This window comes from Dipodomys merriami, unplaced genomic scaffold (assembly GCF_024711535.1).
Source record: "Dipodomys merriami isolate MVZ:Mamm:240054 unplaced genomic scaffold, mDipMer1.0.p SCAF_7, whole genome shotgun sequence".
NCBI classification, from domain to species: Eukaryota; Metazoa; Chordata; class Mammalia; order Rodentia; family Heteromyidae; genus Dipodomys; species Dipodomys merriami.
This window is the reverse complement of record NW_027206290.1, coordinates 70,090,278-70,106,341: the sequence shown is the minus strand read 5'-3', so window position 1 is coordinate 70,106,341 and position 16,064 is coordinate 70,090,278. Positions and strand designations below refer to the sequence as shown.

Here is a 16,064-nt window from a genome sequence, read left to right as displayed (position 1 = left end):
CCTGGGTTCGATTCCTTAGCACCACATAAAGAAAAAAGTCGGAAGTGGCACTGTGGCTCAAGTGGTAGAGCGTTGGCCTTGAGCTGAAGAGCTGAGGGACAGTGCCCAGGCCCAGAGTTCAGGCCCCACAACCGGACCCCCCAAAAAAACCAAAACCAAAACAAAACAACTCAGAGTCTCAAGCTTGCTAGGCAGGTGCTCTACCACTTGAGCCACACTCTAAGCCCTTTTTTGTTTAAGTAGTTTTCAGATGGGGTCTTGCATATTTGCCCAGGACTGTCCTTGGACCGTGATTCTCTTACTCTGCCTCCTGTTGCTGGGATTACAGGTGTACACTCCCACACCTGGTTGGGACCTACCACTTAATCAATATCTCTTTCCAGTGACCAATATGTTCTCTCTCAAAGCATCTGAGGCCAGTGGGCTTATCAGTTCCTCAAATGGCCAAGGTCATTGCAAAACTGATGAATTTACTGAGGGCCTACTGTGTGAAGGGCCTTGTACTAAGCGCTTTGGTGTGGACTACCTCACCTGAACCCTGGCAAGTAATCCTACTTTACGGAAGAACACATCAAGACTCAAAGAGATTAAGTCACTCCACCAAGGTCACACAGCTGGGGGAGGGAAGGGGAACAGCTTGGCTCCTCGATTTCCCTTTCATATTCTGCCCCCGAGGGGGATCTGAGTTAGCCAGGTGGCAGTGGGGAGACAGGACAAGGGAGCAGGACGGAGCCTGGATGCCAGCTTCAAGTCTGTTAAGTGGCAGGGTGAGTCAGAACCTCAGTTTTCCTATTCCTGAAATGGGAAATGAACCGGGTCTCCTTTGAGTTGTGAGTGTGGTTAGGGGTCTGATGTTACTGGCACATAGTAGGCCCTTACTATTTTGGCTCAAATTATACTCATTCTACTCCTTTTTTTTTTGTTTTGTTTTGTGTCTGGTCATGGAGCCTGAACTCTGGGCCTGGGCGCTGTCCCTCAGCTCAAGACTAGCGTTCTACCACTTGAGCCACAGCACCACTTCTGGCTTTTTTTCTTTTTGCTTATGTGGTGCTGAGGAATCGAACCCACGGCCTCAGGCATGTAAGGCAAGCGCTCTACCACTGAGCCACCTTCCCAGTTCTCATCCTACTCTTTAGGAGCACAGGCCAGGTCAGAAGCACTCATGCTTTCCCCAGTTCCCAATCACCTGGCATGCAGTAGGGATTTGTGGGCACTGACAGGCCAGCTTTCCTGTGCCAGGCAGACCAAGCTCTGCCCCTCTGCCTGGTGAGGCTGGGCAGCCCTGAGGGCCTCTCTGCTTCCTAGGACTGACCCAGAGGCTCACCAGGTGCCTGCATCAGCATCAATAAATTACTGGCAGTTCAGGTGACGGGACAGATCCAGTGTCAGCTTCCTTCGTGTCCTGCAGGAAGGCTCAGGTCCTGGGGTCCCCTTCTCTAAGCCTCCTCATCCATCCAAGAGCTCAGAACCACAGAGCTGTCCTACTGTGTGCTAGGTCACAGCCTGGGCACTTTGCCCCACATTTGGCTGGCCTTACAGGAATTCCATTTTACAGATGAGAACACTGAGGCTGAAAGGGAAGGGAAGAGACTTGTGATTGACAAAACTCATAAAAAGAAAGGCAGGCGCTATCCTCTCCAATTCAGCAGAACCTTCCTACATCTCACTAGAGTTTATAGGTACAACACACACACACACACACACACACACACACACACACACACACACACACACACACACACACACAGGGCTCATTCATTAGTTTGTTGAGTGACCACATTGTGAACTCCACCATACCCAGCACTGGACAGGGCAATCTCCACCCACTGGAAATGCAAATCCCAGGAAAGAGGCATGGGAGCCAGGAGTGAAGGAAACTGTGGAGGGAGCTAGCTACTACCCAGCTAGGAAGGAGGCCCAAGCAGGGCAGGGAGATGGAGTCTCTGGGCGACTGGTTTCCAAAAGGCAGTCTGGGAAGGCTCCTCTGGACAAGTGTCATTTGGCAGAAATCCCTGAACAAGTTAGTTCTCATGTCGCTTTATGCTTTAGTTTCTGGAAAGGGGAGATGCTGGCCTTAAGATTTGGAGACGTCTGCAAGAGGTGAGCAGAATATTTCCCACTCAGCTGTACCTCCACAAGCAATATGGTACAGGCTGCTCAAGATCTAACCTTCCTTTCTCATCCTCTTGCCCTGAAAGCCATCATATTGTCCAATGGACTGTCAGAGTGGGGCGTCCCACAAATGCCTGACAGAGCTCCCCTGTCCTGTGTTCTCAGGGTCACCCTGTGTGTTTTCATTCTCAATTGTGTGTGTGGGCACGCACATGTGTACACGCGTACCAGTACCAGGACTTAAATCAAGGACCTTGCATAGTCCCTTTGCTTTTTCACTTAGGACTGTAGCTCTGCCACTTGAGCCACACCTCCACTTCCAGCTTTTTGCTGGTTACTTGGAGATGAGTCTCATGGAGTTTTCTGCCTGGATTGGCTTCAACCTGCAATCCTCAGAGCTCAGACTCCTGAGTAGCTAGGCAGGATTACAGGAGTGAGCCACTAGTGCCTAGCTGATTTTTAAAAGCCAGCTATGTGTCATGAAGGCTGGGACCATGACTACCCTCTGACCCCAAGCATGGCATGTGACTTCTGAAGATGCTGGAACAAATGTCTGAATGAATGGCTAACAGATGCAACAATCCCAGGACTAACATTTATTGAATGCTTATTCTTGCAACAGCCTTGTGCATTAGGGATCATTATCAATATCTCATTTTACTGATGCTGAAAACCAAGCTCTCAAGAAATAAAGGGACGTACATCACCCCATAGCAGAAACTGTTAGAAGGGTCCAGTATACACTGGAGAAGGCAGAGTAGGGTGGTGGTGCCTCAAAGGACTTCAGTCAGACTCTTCCCTTCTGAAGAGCAGCCTGTTTGGTCATTCATTCACTTGTTCATTCATGTATTCATTCAATAATTATGTATTAAAACTCAGCCTCATGTGGAACACTTACTGATAGATCCAGAGTATGGGGCAGCCACATTTTCAATCATATGGTCAGAGCCAGAGCCAGAGCCAGGGGTTTGTGAGTGACCAAAGGAAGTCCCCACCAATCCACAGGGCAGGAAAGTTCCCAGACCAACCTAAGGCAGAAAGCCTTTCCCTTCCTCTCTCCCTCCTTCCCTCCCTCCCTCCCTCCCTCCCTTCCTCCCTCCCTCCCTCTTGCCCTCCCTCCCTTCCTTCCTCCCTCCTTCCCTCCCTCCCTCCCTCCCTTCCTTCCTTCCTTCCTTCGCTTCCTTTCTTTTTTCTTTCTTTCTCTTAGTTTGTTTTGGTTGGTCATAGGTTTTGAACTCTGGGCCTGGGCATTGTCCCTGAGCTCTTCAGCTCAAAGCAAATGCTCTATCACTTGAGCCACAGTGCCACTTCTGATTTTCTGGTGGTTAATTGGAGATAAAAGTCTCACAGATTTTCCTGCCCAGGCTGGCTTTGAACTGTGATCCTCAAACCTCAGCCTCCTGAGTAGCTAGGATTACAGGCATGAGCCACCAGTACCTGGCTTCTTTCTTTCTTGTGTGTGTGTGTGCTGATACTGGGGCTTGAACTCAGGGCCTAAGTGCTGTTCTTTACCTTTTTACTCAGGGCTGGTGCTTTACCATTTGAATTAAAGCTCCACTTTCAGCTTTTGCGTGTGTGTGTGTGTGTGTGTGTGTGTGTGTGTGTGTGTGTGTGCGTCGTGTGTGTGTGTATGCATATGTGTATGTGTGTGTGTGTGTGTGTGTGTGTGTGTGTGTGTGTGTGTGTGTGTGTGTGTAATTGGAGATAAGAGTCTTAAAAACTTTCCAGCTTTGGCTAGCTTCGAACTTCAATACTCAGATTTCAGCCTCCTACATAGCTAGAAATATAAACAAACATGAGCTACCAGCACCTGGCAGCCTTTCTTATTTTTAAAATATTTTTTTCCAAAATGGAAACAAGAGGTTTTTTTCTTCATTGCTATTTTTGTTTTCTTTTCTTTTTGTCTTGTTTGTTTATCTGTCTTTGGGAGGGTAAGAGGGTAATGGAGGGACAAAGGGTGAACAAATGCAGCAGTAGTATTCACTAGACACTATGTTGAAAATGAACTGTATAGGTTGTGGGTGAGAATGGGAGGGAAAAAATTGGAGAAGAGCGAAGGAAGGGATGACATTGTCCAAAAAGAAATGCACTTCTTATCTGACTTATGTAACTGTAACCCCTCTGTACATCACCTTTTTAATAACAAAAAATTTAAGCTGGGTGCTGGTGGCTCACACCAGTAATTCTAGCTACTCAGGAGGCTGAGATCTGACGATCATGGTTCAAAACCAGTCTGGGCAGGAAAGTCCAGGAGACTCTTATCTCCAATTAACCACTAAGAAAACTGGAAGTGGTGCTGTGGCTCAAAGTAGTAGAGTGCTAGCCTTGAGTGAAAAAGCTCAGGTACAGTGCCCAGGCTCTGATCAAGCTCTACAAGTGACAAATAATTTTTTTTTCTGATATTGGAGTTTGAACCCAAGGCTTTACCCACAGGAGGCATTTGAGTTTTGCCCCCTAGCTGTACAGGAAGCCTTTCTAGACAGAGCAGGCCTAGAGCTGATGCCTAACAGCTGGGCAGACAGAGGGTGGGTGGATAAATGCTTTGGATGGGGATGGCAAAGATTTTGATGAAAGTGGTACTGGCCCTGGCATGGGAAACAAGCCTTTCCCAAGGCTCTACAGCTGCCTGCTCTTCCCTGCTCATGGAGGACAAGTCTGTGTGGGGACCTGAGTCACTCTGCCCTGTCCCCCAGGCCTGGAACTTCCCGTGGGCAGCTTGGGCCTCCTCACTGCTGAGGTGGAGGAGTTCTCACTCATCTGGAGCCAGGCAGAATTTAGCAAGTCAGATGATCAGAGCAGGTCCAGGTAAAACCAGGCATCAGCTCTGCCCTGTGTCCCTGAGCCTCTTCCCTTCCATAGGACTCTGTTTACCCTCCTACTGAGCTCTGTGACCCTGTACACTGCTGGCAATGTTGGAAGTGGATGTGAACCCTAGAGGTTTGGATATCTGCACTAAGAGCTAAAAACAATCCAGAGCATCTTTTGGCCTTTGGTCTGTGGCCAACCTACTTTGTCCCCTTGGTCTGTGTGTGGGAGGAGAGGGAGAGAAAAGCAGTTGGGAGGACCATGACTTCCTGCCCCCCTCAAATCAGGGCATGGTGTGTGTGTGGGGTGGGGGCAACTCACCCCCACCTCCCCTGTATGCCTTGGGGTAGAACACTTCCCACATGAGCAGAATGGAGGTCCAAACCTCTTTGTCTGCAGCAATGGAGATAGGCTGCGAGAGGCCATTCTTACCTCCCGGCCCAGTCACTTCCACTCTGTCCTCAGGGTCTCTAGGGACCGGAAGCTGGGTGTGCCTAGCGTGGGGTGGGCGGACACAAGAGGAGAAAGCCAGGCCTCTGTCCTCAAGTCCTTTGACCACAGACCCCCGAACCTACACCCCTCATTTTCTTTTTGTGCCTCAGACTCTGCTCTACATAATGCTCACCAATGCCTTCTACAGCATTGTTACCCACCCCCCCCCCCCGTCTTTGACACTCCTGCCTTCCAATTCCCCCCCACTCACCTCATCCTTGATTCTGGAAAATGCTATCTCTTTCTCACCTCAGGCTCTTGCCCTTGCTGGCCCTCTGCCTGGAATGCCCTTTGCGTAGACCCTAGCATGGCCAGCTCCAGGCACTTGTCATTTAAGTCATTGCTTATGTTGCCTTCTTTGAGGGGGCTTCCTTAACACCCCTCCCTCTCAAGAAAGTATGCACCTTCTATGCACTAGTTGCTATTCTAAATCCCTATTCCCATCCTGGCCCTTTCTACAAACTGATGATTGACAGCTGCTTTGCTCAATGGCTATCTTTCTCTACCACTGGGGGAGCTCTGGGAGATCTAGGACCTTGGGGATCCCAGGATCCTATTCCCAACACTTGCTGCAGAATGACTACTCAACTAACCTTTGTTGAAGGAATGAAACACACACACACACACACACACACACACACACACACACACACACACAAGCAAAAAGCATCACCAATATTCATCTTTACTGAATATTTTGCAGCTCCTATGCCAGTTACTCTCACATACATGATCTTGAGTCACATTGTATGTTAGAGATGAAGTAGGGGTCTAGTGACCTGCCTGAGGTCACCTACCAAAAGGGTTCATTCATTTGGGAAGAAGCAAGTGGGATCTATAAGCAGGAAGGAGCTGTGGGAAGTAGCGGTAAGATTCAATTCCAAGTCTGTTTAACTCTACCTGAAGCCTGCGTCCTTCTCTCTATACACATGGTACCTTCTTCCATCCCAGAACACAGCCCAAGATGGACTAGCAGGTGTATGGCTCCCAAAGGCAGGCAAAGAGTTGGGGAATAGAGATGCTTTTGCCTAGTGGTTATTGAAGAGGTCTTGGAACTGAACAAGAAGACCTGGGCTCACCTGGAGGCCCCATTATGGGGGCAACAGGGTACCCTTGATCAAAGTGATTATTAGCATTGCCAGGCTTGCACAACTTTGCTCTCAGGAAGGGATGGGGGGGGGGAGTAATTACATGGGAGGGGGGAGGAGGAGGGGAAGAATAGCATGGGCTTTCAAATCACACAGAAGCCTGTGTCCCAGAGGGCAAATAGTCTGTGGATACTACCTTCCCACAGAGCCCCACTGGTCACATTTATTTATTTATTTATTTATTTATTTTACAGGGTGTCACTATGTAGTCCAGGCTGGCCTTGACCTTAATCTATAGCTGAAGCTGGCCTTGAACTTCCAATCATCCTGACTCCGCCTCCCAAGTCCCTGGGATTTACAACTGTGTGCCATCACTCCCAGTTCCCAGTGGTCACCTCTTTAAAGTAGGTGTGGCTGCATAGATCCAAAAAGAGCTCTTGGAAAGATAAAGAGGAAAAATGACTGTGGAGTTGTTGGTGTATATAAAGTAACATGGAAATGTAAATTATCTAAAAATAATCTCCCATGTGAAATGCAGAGAGAGGTTGGGACTTGGAAGACCTCTTAGGTTCTTCCAACATTTATTGGCACCTACTGTGTGCCAGGTGCTGAGATGGGGTCTGGCAATGCAGGGATGAGTCAGATTTGGCCTTGAGCATCTGGGGCTCCCTGTCTGTGGGGAGGGGGGAAAGGAAGCAAGCCAGGTACTGCAGTGTTGGGCTCTCTCCCAGCGGGGGTGTGATATGGTAGCAGGTGCCAGACAGAACTGAGCCAAAACCCACTCCTCAATTCCTATGACCTTGAGCAGGTCAGGCCACCTCTCCAAGCCCCTGGCCTCCATCTGTGAAACAGGGATGTCCCTGTCCCCTGTGCCTCTCAGCACCACCAGACATGGCACAGTAGGCTCAAAGACTTTGGGATGGGGAGCCAGTAGTTGCTAGGCAGAAAATGGTTCCGCACTGACCAAGTTCTGGGGGTCAGCTCTTATGCGGTGATTTGCCTGCAAGAGTGGTCTGGGGTCACAGGAACGAACCCCAGGAGATAGCACAGAGAGAGAGCACAGCAGTTCTTCATGACCTGTTAAGATAAGAGGGCAGAAATCCTGGGGGAAATAGCCTGTGCCTTTATTTATGTTGCTACTTTCCTTCAGGGGAGGGGGCAGCGCTACCCAAGGTCAGATCTGCCAGGGTGAGAGGGGGATGTGCGGTCACCTAAGTTTATTCAGCAACAGATTCTAGGCCAAGGTGCACCCGGGAAGGCAGCTCGTCCCAGGATGCGTTTGTGGGTGTGTCAAGGTCTTCTGAAGCACAGCGGGGCTGGCGGAGCGAGGCTCCGGGAGGGCCGGAGTCCCGGAGTCGCTGCGGCCCGGGGCTGCCCCACGGCAAGGCGGCCCGCAGAGGCGAGGTCGGCCCAAACTTCGGGAAATTCAGGGTGAGGCCAAGGAGAGGAAGTTTGGGGGCCCCGAAAGGCGGCAGTTTGGGGCTCTCCAGGCTGGGTGTGTGTGTGGGGGGGGGGAGACGGGACACCGCCCTTCCGACACCAGGCTGACGTGAAAGAGATCAGGGCAATTTCTGCCCCATATCGCCCGGGCTGGGCTAAATCAAACGGGGCGACCCGGGGAGGCCCGGACGCCGTCGTCCCCGCTTGGGTTGGTGTTTGCTCCCCCGCTGGGCAGCCAGTCCCAGCAGAGCGCGGCCTGCCAGGGTCCGGGCTGGGCCGGCCAGAGGGGCCTCGGTCCCCGGGCAGCCACTGGGCCGCCTGCGGCTGCTTGCGGGTGCTGAGGCCCCCGCGCCCCCAGGGGCCGGGTCGGGCGGGGGCTGCGCCGGGCGCGCGGGCACAGGAGGGAGGGTGAGAGGGAGAGAGGGAAGGAGGGAGGGAGGAGGGGGGCGGGCGGCGGCGCAGGCTGCGCCGCTCTAACAGGTGGGATCCCGCGGCGTGGTGGAGGCGGGCGCGGGAGGAGGAGGAGGAGGAGGAAGAAGAGGAAGAGGAGGAGGAGGAGGAGGAGGAAGAGCAGCGGCAGCGGGAGCCCGAGCCCGAGCCCGAGCTGGAGCAGGATGAGCCGCGCAAGCTGACAGCCACCGCTACCGCCCGCGCCCAGGCTCGGTCTCGCTCCCCGTGCCCGGGGCCGCTCCCCGCCTCCCGCCTCCCCCGGCCGCCCGCGGGGCGGCCCGCCCCCTCTGCACCTCCGGGCCCGGAGCTGCCTCCATCGCTCCTGCATCCCGGCCGGGGGGAGGAGGAGGCGGAGCAGGAGGCGAGCCGGAGCCGCCGCCGCCAACGCCGCCGCCGCCGCCGCCGCCGCCGCCCGAGCAGGACAGAGCGCGCCGCAGCCCCGCGCGCCCGGCCGCCGCCCGCGCCCATCCGAGCCGCTGCGCCGGAGCCACCCCGCGGGACAGCCCCGGCCGCGGCGCGCCCCGGCTCAGCCCGGCCCGGCCCGGCCCAGCCCAGTCCCAGCACCGGGCGGCCCGGTGGCCGGCCCGCCCCCGAGGGCGCCGGGCGCGGCGGGAGGATGCCGAAGCCGACGCTGCTGCTGCGCGGGGGCTGGGAGCGCGAGCGCAGCCCCGGGGACTCGGAGCTGGGCCGCCAGTTCCGGGACTGGTGCCTGCGCACCTACGGCGACTCGGCCAAAACCAAGACGGTGACACGCAGCAAATACCAGCGGATCGCCGAGGTCCTGCAGGGCGGCGGCGGGACCGGCGCGGGCAGCGGCCCCGCGGCCGGCGAGAAAGGCAAGTTCCAGTTCTGGGTGCGCTCCAAGGGCTTCCGCCTGGGCAGCGGCCGGGAACCCAAGATGGGCCAAGTGGTGTATGTGCCGGTCAAGACGGGCTCGGTGAGTGCGCGCGCGGCGGCCACGGGCCGGTCCCGCGGCGGGGCTCGGGCGGGCGGGGGCGGGGGTGGGGATGTGTGTCCGAACGTGTGTCGCTGAGGTTGTCGGTGTGTCCCGCCTGCCCGAGGTGCACGCATCCCCTGGCTCCCCAGTCCGCCCGGGTTCGCCCGGGCAGAGCAACGGGTTTGGGGCTTCCCTGCCCCCCTCTGCGCCGCTGCCCGGGGCCGTGGCGGGGTCGGGCGGGCTGTCCCGGGCTGCTCACCCCAGCGTGTTTCGTCCTCCCGTCCCCTCCCCCCGCCAGCAGGCGGCTGCTGCGAAGCCCGAGCCACCCCCCCCCCCCCCGCCCCGGGGCTGCCTGTCCCGGGCGCCTCGCGCTCCCGCCCCCGGCCGGCTGGGCGGTGTGTGTGCGGGTGTATGTGTGTGTGTGTGTGTGTGTGTGTGTGTGTGTGCGCGCGCGTGTGTGTGTGCAGGGTGGTGCCGCGGGGGTGGGGAGCCAGGGGCAGCCACGGGACCGGGAGTCCGCGCGGCCTCCCAGCGCCTGGGGAGGGGGCCAGCCGGGGCACTGCCGCCCCGACCCCACCCGGCGCTAGCCCGGGGAGGGGCGGCCGGAGCCGCAGCCTGGCGCAGGAGCGGCCTCCCGCGGGTGGGTGGGGCGCCCCCTCCGCCCCCCTCCCCGGCCCGCGTTCCCCCCTCCTTGGGACGGGGGCGGCCTGACCTATCCATCCTCTCCCCTCCCCCGTCCCCGGGGCCGGCCGGGTCCGGGCGGGGAGGCTCGGGGGAGGGGGCGGGGAGCCGCAGCCGGCGAGAGGGAGGGAGGCCGGCGGCCGGGCGGGGGCGTCCCCTCCGGCCCGGGGCGCCCTGGAGAGGGCGTGCGGCGCGGGCCCCGCGGCTCCCCGCCGGGACCTTATTGTTCTGCAGAGGGTGGGGGCTGGAGGGGGGCGGCCGCTCCCGGGGCGCTGCTGAGCTTTGAACTTTCCGTCGCGGAGACCCTCTCCAGTGCGTCCCACCCCCGGTCCGGCCCGGCCTGGGTGCCCTCCCTTCCCGCCCCCGGTGCCCCCCAATCCCTCCCTGGCCTCGCCCGGCCGGAGCGCGAGAGCCGGGCCGCCCCGCGCCGGCCTCCCTCCTCCTTCACCCCCCCCCCCCCGCTCTCCCCTCCGCTCCTCCCCCGTCCGGCCCGCCCGCCCCGCGCTCAGCCCCGTCCCTGGCCGGAGCGGGCTCTTCACACACAATTGATTCGGTCGTTACGAAAAGTGCACTTGTCCCCTCCCCCTCCCCGCCGGCGGCCGCCCGGGCCCGGCCCGCGGGGTGAGGGGGCCGCCAGGGAGGGGGGCGGGAGCTGGGGAGCAGATCCGGAGGCGCCTCCCCCCCGCGCCCGGGGGACGGGGCTGCAGGCCGCGGGGAGCGGGGCGCCGCGAGCGCGGAGGGCGGGCGGGCGGGCGGGCGGCCCATCTGCGAGGAGCGCCGATAACCGCGCCGCGGCCGCCAGCCGCCCATCTGCGCCGCGGCCGCCTCCGGCCCGCCGGCCAGGGAACAGGGGCAGGGCCGAGGGACGCGCCTGCCCGGCCCGGTTCCCGGAGCGGGAGGAACCGTGGGGTGCGCCCCCCTGGCGCGAGCCAGAGACCCTTGGTCTCCCCCAAACCCAGGGGGTCTGGGTCATTGTCCCCCCTCCTGAGTCCAAGACCCTCCCTTTAGCCAAATCACTGCCCACGCGGGGAGCAGGAGACATGGCCTCAGCCTAGGTTAGCCCTCCCCACCCTAGTAGTTTGGTACCCGAGCCTCGCTTTTCTCCATCTTGGACCAGAGCTCCGCCTGAAGATGGCTTTTCCCAGTCACTGACCCACCAAATGGTTGGCTGGGGCTGTGCCCCCCACCCTGGATCAGTGCCCTCTGCCCACAGGGCTTCCCAGGTCAGTACCCTGCCCCACCCCTCTTTCTGGTCATCTCTCCTGGGCACCTGAGAATCACAATCGAGCCTCTTTCCTAGTCTGAGGCAGGAGCCCCTAAACCACGCACCACTGGAGTTGGAGGACCCCCACCTGGCAGCTGTCTTACTGGCTCTCTGTGAGCCCTCTCCAAGGTGGTGGGCTTGGTGAGGCAGGCAATCCGGCTATCCCCTGTTCACATAACTGTCAAAACCGAGAAATGCTCCTACCCAGGCCACAGGGTGCTAGGCCTCCTTAGACCCACCCTGCCCACCTCTGGCAGCAGGGACTGCACAGGCCTCCAACCCTGCCTCTCACACCAATAATAAACCTCCTCAAGGGCCCACCTGCCTGGGAGGCAGAGAATGGGGACCCGGACCTCCCAGTCCAGGCTGCCAGGAAGACAGCAAACACAACAGACATGCCCTCCTGTGACAGTCCTCCCCTCCAGCTCCCACGCCAGCCTGCCCGGCCTGCCAGTCCCCAGAGAGCCCGTTAGTTACCTGCCACTCTCCCAGCTAGCAGGAGCCAGCCACAGGAGATGCCCTGAGTGCTGCCACCCCCATTGCCAAGTGCCTTCCTGGGTTCCATTATCATTTTTATATTCCCATTTTCCTTTTCACTGGTCTAAGAGGAAGAAATCTTGCAGGGAATTCTGGGGCAGCCATGGCAGGGACTGAATGGGACCTTCTTTGAAAGGTGCAAAAGACATCCCCTGCCTTCACTGACCATACCACAGACACACACACACACATACACACACACACACACACACACACACACACACACACACACTAAAGTTGTCACTGCCTCTAGGGCTATTTGGGAGAGATCTTGTAATTTTGTCTTGGGTGGGTTTTTGTGAAGGTCATTGAATCATAAACATTTGTCCAATGCATTTATTTGCAACCTGCAAGCCTCAAGATGAGCCCTGGACAAGTGGGGTGGGTGGGGCTCAGCACTTGGTCCTAGGGCACTGAGCTGGTATGAGAAGTAAGCATGGCTGAGGATGTGGTAAAGCTTCTGGAGGCTTCCAGAGAAGGCAAGCAGGCAGAAATGTCAAGGAAGAGGGGCCTGAGAGTTGGGTCACCCAGCAGCAGCAGCAAGAGCGTGTATGGCCTTAGTCCCAAGGGTAAGGCCATAGTGTGTCATCTCTCTTCCTTGTTGCTCTCTGGCGGCCCCTGCCCTGGGCCCCCTTTCCTCCTCCCCTTCCCCCCCCCAAGCCATATGCAGTGCTGTGGTCGGGGGCCCTTCCCTAGTCCTGGCCGGCTGCGGGTCGATGATCTGACACCACTTGTCCTGTCCCATCTGGCCCTGAGCTTTTCTGGGTGTGTGTGACAAAGGCTTAATCTGTCCGGACGGGCCAGGGTGGAGAGGAGGGTGAAGGGAATTACACTGTGCAGGGCCCTCCTGCAGCTGGGGCCCACGTGGGGGTGGGGCTGGACGTGGAGGGAAGCTTGGGCTGGGGGTGCAGTTGGGCTTTGGTTTTGCAGGTTGTCACAGGAAGTAGAAGGTGCAGGCCCAAGGCCCAGTGGGGAGGGCGGAGTCCTCCACCCAGGCTCATGGGGATAAGATCTTTTTAGGACAAGAGCCAGCCGCATTTCTGGCTGGGCAAAGCCTTGGTTAGGATTTATTATTTCTTGTATTTGACCTGCTCCAGCCACTGTGGGCTGCCATTCAGGGGGAAATGAGCCCCTTAGAAGGGAGGACCCTCCTTACCCCTCCCTGCCCCCCACCCAATTCCCTTCTAAGTCATAAGCAAATCCAACCTTCTTGAGGCACCCTGCTCTCAGATGGGATCATTCCTGGGGTCTGTGAAGGTGATAGGTTTCCAGTGGAAGAGAAAGCATGGTCTGCAATCAATTTCTAGGACCAGAGAACCCCAAAGCTTTTTGGAGAAAGATGGACAGGACACAGCCCAGTGGAGTCATCTTCCAGAGGGGAAAAGGGAGGCCTGCAGGGAGGGGCAGCATCTACTGGTGGAGAGCTAGCCCTGGAACACAGGCCGGTCCAACCCCTCACATGCCAGGAATCCCACCATGAGAGTCCCATTCCTCATGGGACCTTCTGTGATTACCAAACTCCACTGTCAACACCAGGCTCCCAGAGCTGGACCCCAGGTGTTCCACTGGCCAAATTGACTAATGGTGGTCTTTTCCCAGTTTGCGGACAGCGTTCATTTAGTGGAAAGCGTTTTTCACAGTCCTAAGTCTTTCTCCCTAGAGCTTTTGTGTAAAGCTTTGGCACCTGCGGCCGCTGGTCTGGGCGGGAAAGGGCCTCTGACTTAGCACAGTGTGTGATATGTGCCTTGACCTTCTGTTGAACGCCTCAGTACTTCCTGGTTTTCTTCAAATGATCGAAACAGTATCAACTCAGTTTCTGAGTTACTTACCCTATGCCTACCTCTGTGCTGGGCTACTGCTATGCCTCTGCCTGTGGAATTCTCCTAGTAGCCCACAGGCCAGTGTTCTGTGATTATTGCCACCAATTCCCCTGTGCCACTCCAATGACAGGGGCAGGCCCTGAGTGGGTGCTGCCTTGTACACATGTCCCTCTGACCCTGAGGTGTCTTACAACCTGATCCAATTTGAAAGTCTAGGTCCTTTGTGACAAGATTTCAGTCCATTACACTTCAATCTGAATTAGTTTAGAAGAACCTCTATGGTCAAGATGTCTGTGATCATAGGCCAGTGCCTGGGGCTATGTAAGATGTCTGGGGCTTTCCTGGAGCTCCGTAGGATGGGTACGGGGTGGAGAAGAAGGAGGCCTCTGTTGTCCTGAGTCCCAGGGGAGTTTGGGGAGAAGGTTGACAGCATGTCTCACATAGGCTCCATTTAGAATTCTCTTGAATGGTAAAAGGAGGACTTTGTTGTTGTTGTTGTTATTGTTAATTAATCACCTATAATTTGGGTGATATGAATCTGGGGACTCTGAGCTGCATTTTGGAGCCTGGGTAATGGACAGTCACACTGTATCTTCCTAGGACCTCTGCTTTGGCTCCAGGGTCATTCTGCTGGGGCGTGGGGACAGCATGCACTCTTCTTCCTTGGCTAAGATCTGGCATGAGTGTCCTCTCTGTTACGGCCCTGCCGGCTGCTTTTCTGTCCCTGAGTGGCTAGAAGGCCAGGAGGCCCATCTGGGATCCCGGGAGTAGGAGGAGGGTGGGTGTCTGTCTGAGGCTGTCCATGACAAAGGTTGAATGCCTCTGGCAAACCTAGCCTACTCCAAGCCAGCTCTTACCTTAAGGCTGTGAGTTGATTGAGGGTTGTGCTCAGTGGTGTGTGCCCACGGGGCAGACCATGTGTGTGCCTGGGGTGTGCATGCACACACGGGCTGCCGGGTAGGTGTGGGTGTGGGTGAGAGCCTGTCTGTCTGTATGCATGCTGGGAGTGCTAGCTAGTGTGAATGTGTCCCAGGGCAAGGTGTGTATGCATACTCGGGTGGAGGGGGCCCAGTGTGCTATGAGTGTGTGGTTGGAAGCGTCTGTGTCGGCAGATGTGGGAGCACCTGGGGGTGGTGTTGGCAGACCACGGGTGTGACGATTCAGGCACATGTGTGCAAGGCTCTGATTGAAAGCTCTGGCTGGCAGTGCGGTACTGATGGTGTGTCCTTTGTCACAGCCAGGTTAGCTCAAGTGGCTGCCGTGGCCCTGACCACCCCTGGGATTTCAGGGACTGGAGGAGGCCAAGTACACACCAGGAAGGGGGTAGAAGAGGTACAGCCATGTTTCCATGATGGTGACCCCCACCCCCCAGGGTATGACCACTGCTGTGGATGTACCACAAAGCCCAAAGCCACGTATGGGCAGAGGATGGAGTGGGAGGAGGGGGATGTACTTCTGGAGGCGGGGGAGGGGCTCTGAACTTGAGGTGAAGGGCCAGGACCTCTGAAATCCCAGCTCCATCCCTTCCTTGCAGCTTGAAGGGAGGTGGGGAGCAGCCCCTGGAGTCTTAAGCTTCCTCATCTGGAAAACAGGCTCCAAAGCGCCACATCCTGGCAAACTGGAGAAGGGTGTGCTGTCGTTTGATGATGATGGTGACGCTACATGCTTCTGTTAAGCCATGTCTGACCCCTGAACCCCAAAGCAGGCAAAGGAACAGAAGGAAGCTGCCTGCAGCCTGGCAAGGCCCATCACATATTAGAACAAGGACTCTTAATTCTGACCCAGAGGGGAGATGAAGAGGTTAGGCTTTCAAGTTACATGGCCTTGATTCTGTCCTTGTTCTCCATTTGGCCTTAATTTTCTCATCAGTAAAATAGACAGACAAATCCTATCTCCTCATTGGTAGTTAATGTGTGAGAGTTAACGTTTGAAGCATGCAGAGTCCCCTAAATGCAACGAATTTTAGGAGATGTTAGCTGCTCTGGGATCTTGTGCAGCCTCTGTTTTCTCATCCCAGAAGTGGGGATGATGATAAATGATGTGGAAGATGTTAAATGGAAGTGTAGAGATGAAGCATAGAGCCAAGTTTCTGGTTCAGAGCAGGCAGCAGCTGTGCTCAGTTCCCTGGTGATTGTGTCCAAGTCATTTCTGGTCTCTAGTGCCATTTGGGCCTGGGAAGCTTGATGGACCCAGTAGGTGCTTGGGTCTGAATCTCTGCCTGGTACTTAGAAGGGAGCTGGGAGCAGGTCTTAGCCCTTGAATAGGTGAAATCCCTCACATATGTCCCCTGCCCCCCTGGCAGAGACTCTGAGTTCTGGACCATGGAAGAACAAAGAATGTAGTCCCTCCATTGAAAGTCTGATCAGGGCTCCCAGTTATTCAAGTCACACCCATGTCCAGTTTTATTTCATTTCTTCAGCCCAGTCTCTGCCAGAGAG

At 56.5% G+C, this 16,064-nt stretch overlaps 1 protein-coding gene across 2 annotated transcripts in view; it reads left to right on the top strand.

The window, feature by feature from the left end:
- The first annotated feature begins 8,810 nt into the window (after window positions 1-8,810).
- Window positions 8,811-16,064, top strand: part of Nol4l (nucleolar protein 4 like) — a 125,366-nt gene continuing 118,112 nt past the window's right edge. For both annotated transcript variants that reach the window (XR_011368730.1, XM_070007039.1), the window contains exon 1: window positions 8,811-9,324. Coding sequence is in view for 1 of the 2 variants with exons in the window: in XM_070007039.1 (XP_069863140.1) it covers window positions 9,004-9,324 (321 nt within the window). In the remaining variant the exon portion in view is untranslated. The remainder of the gene's footprint in view (window positions 9,325-16,064) is intronic.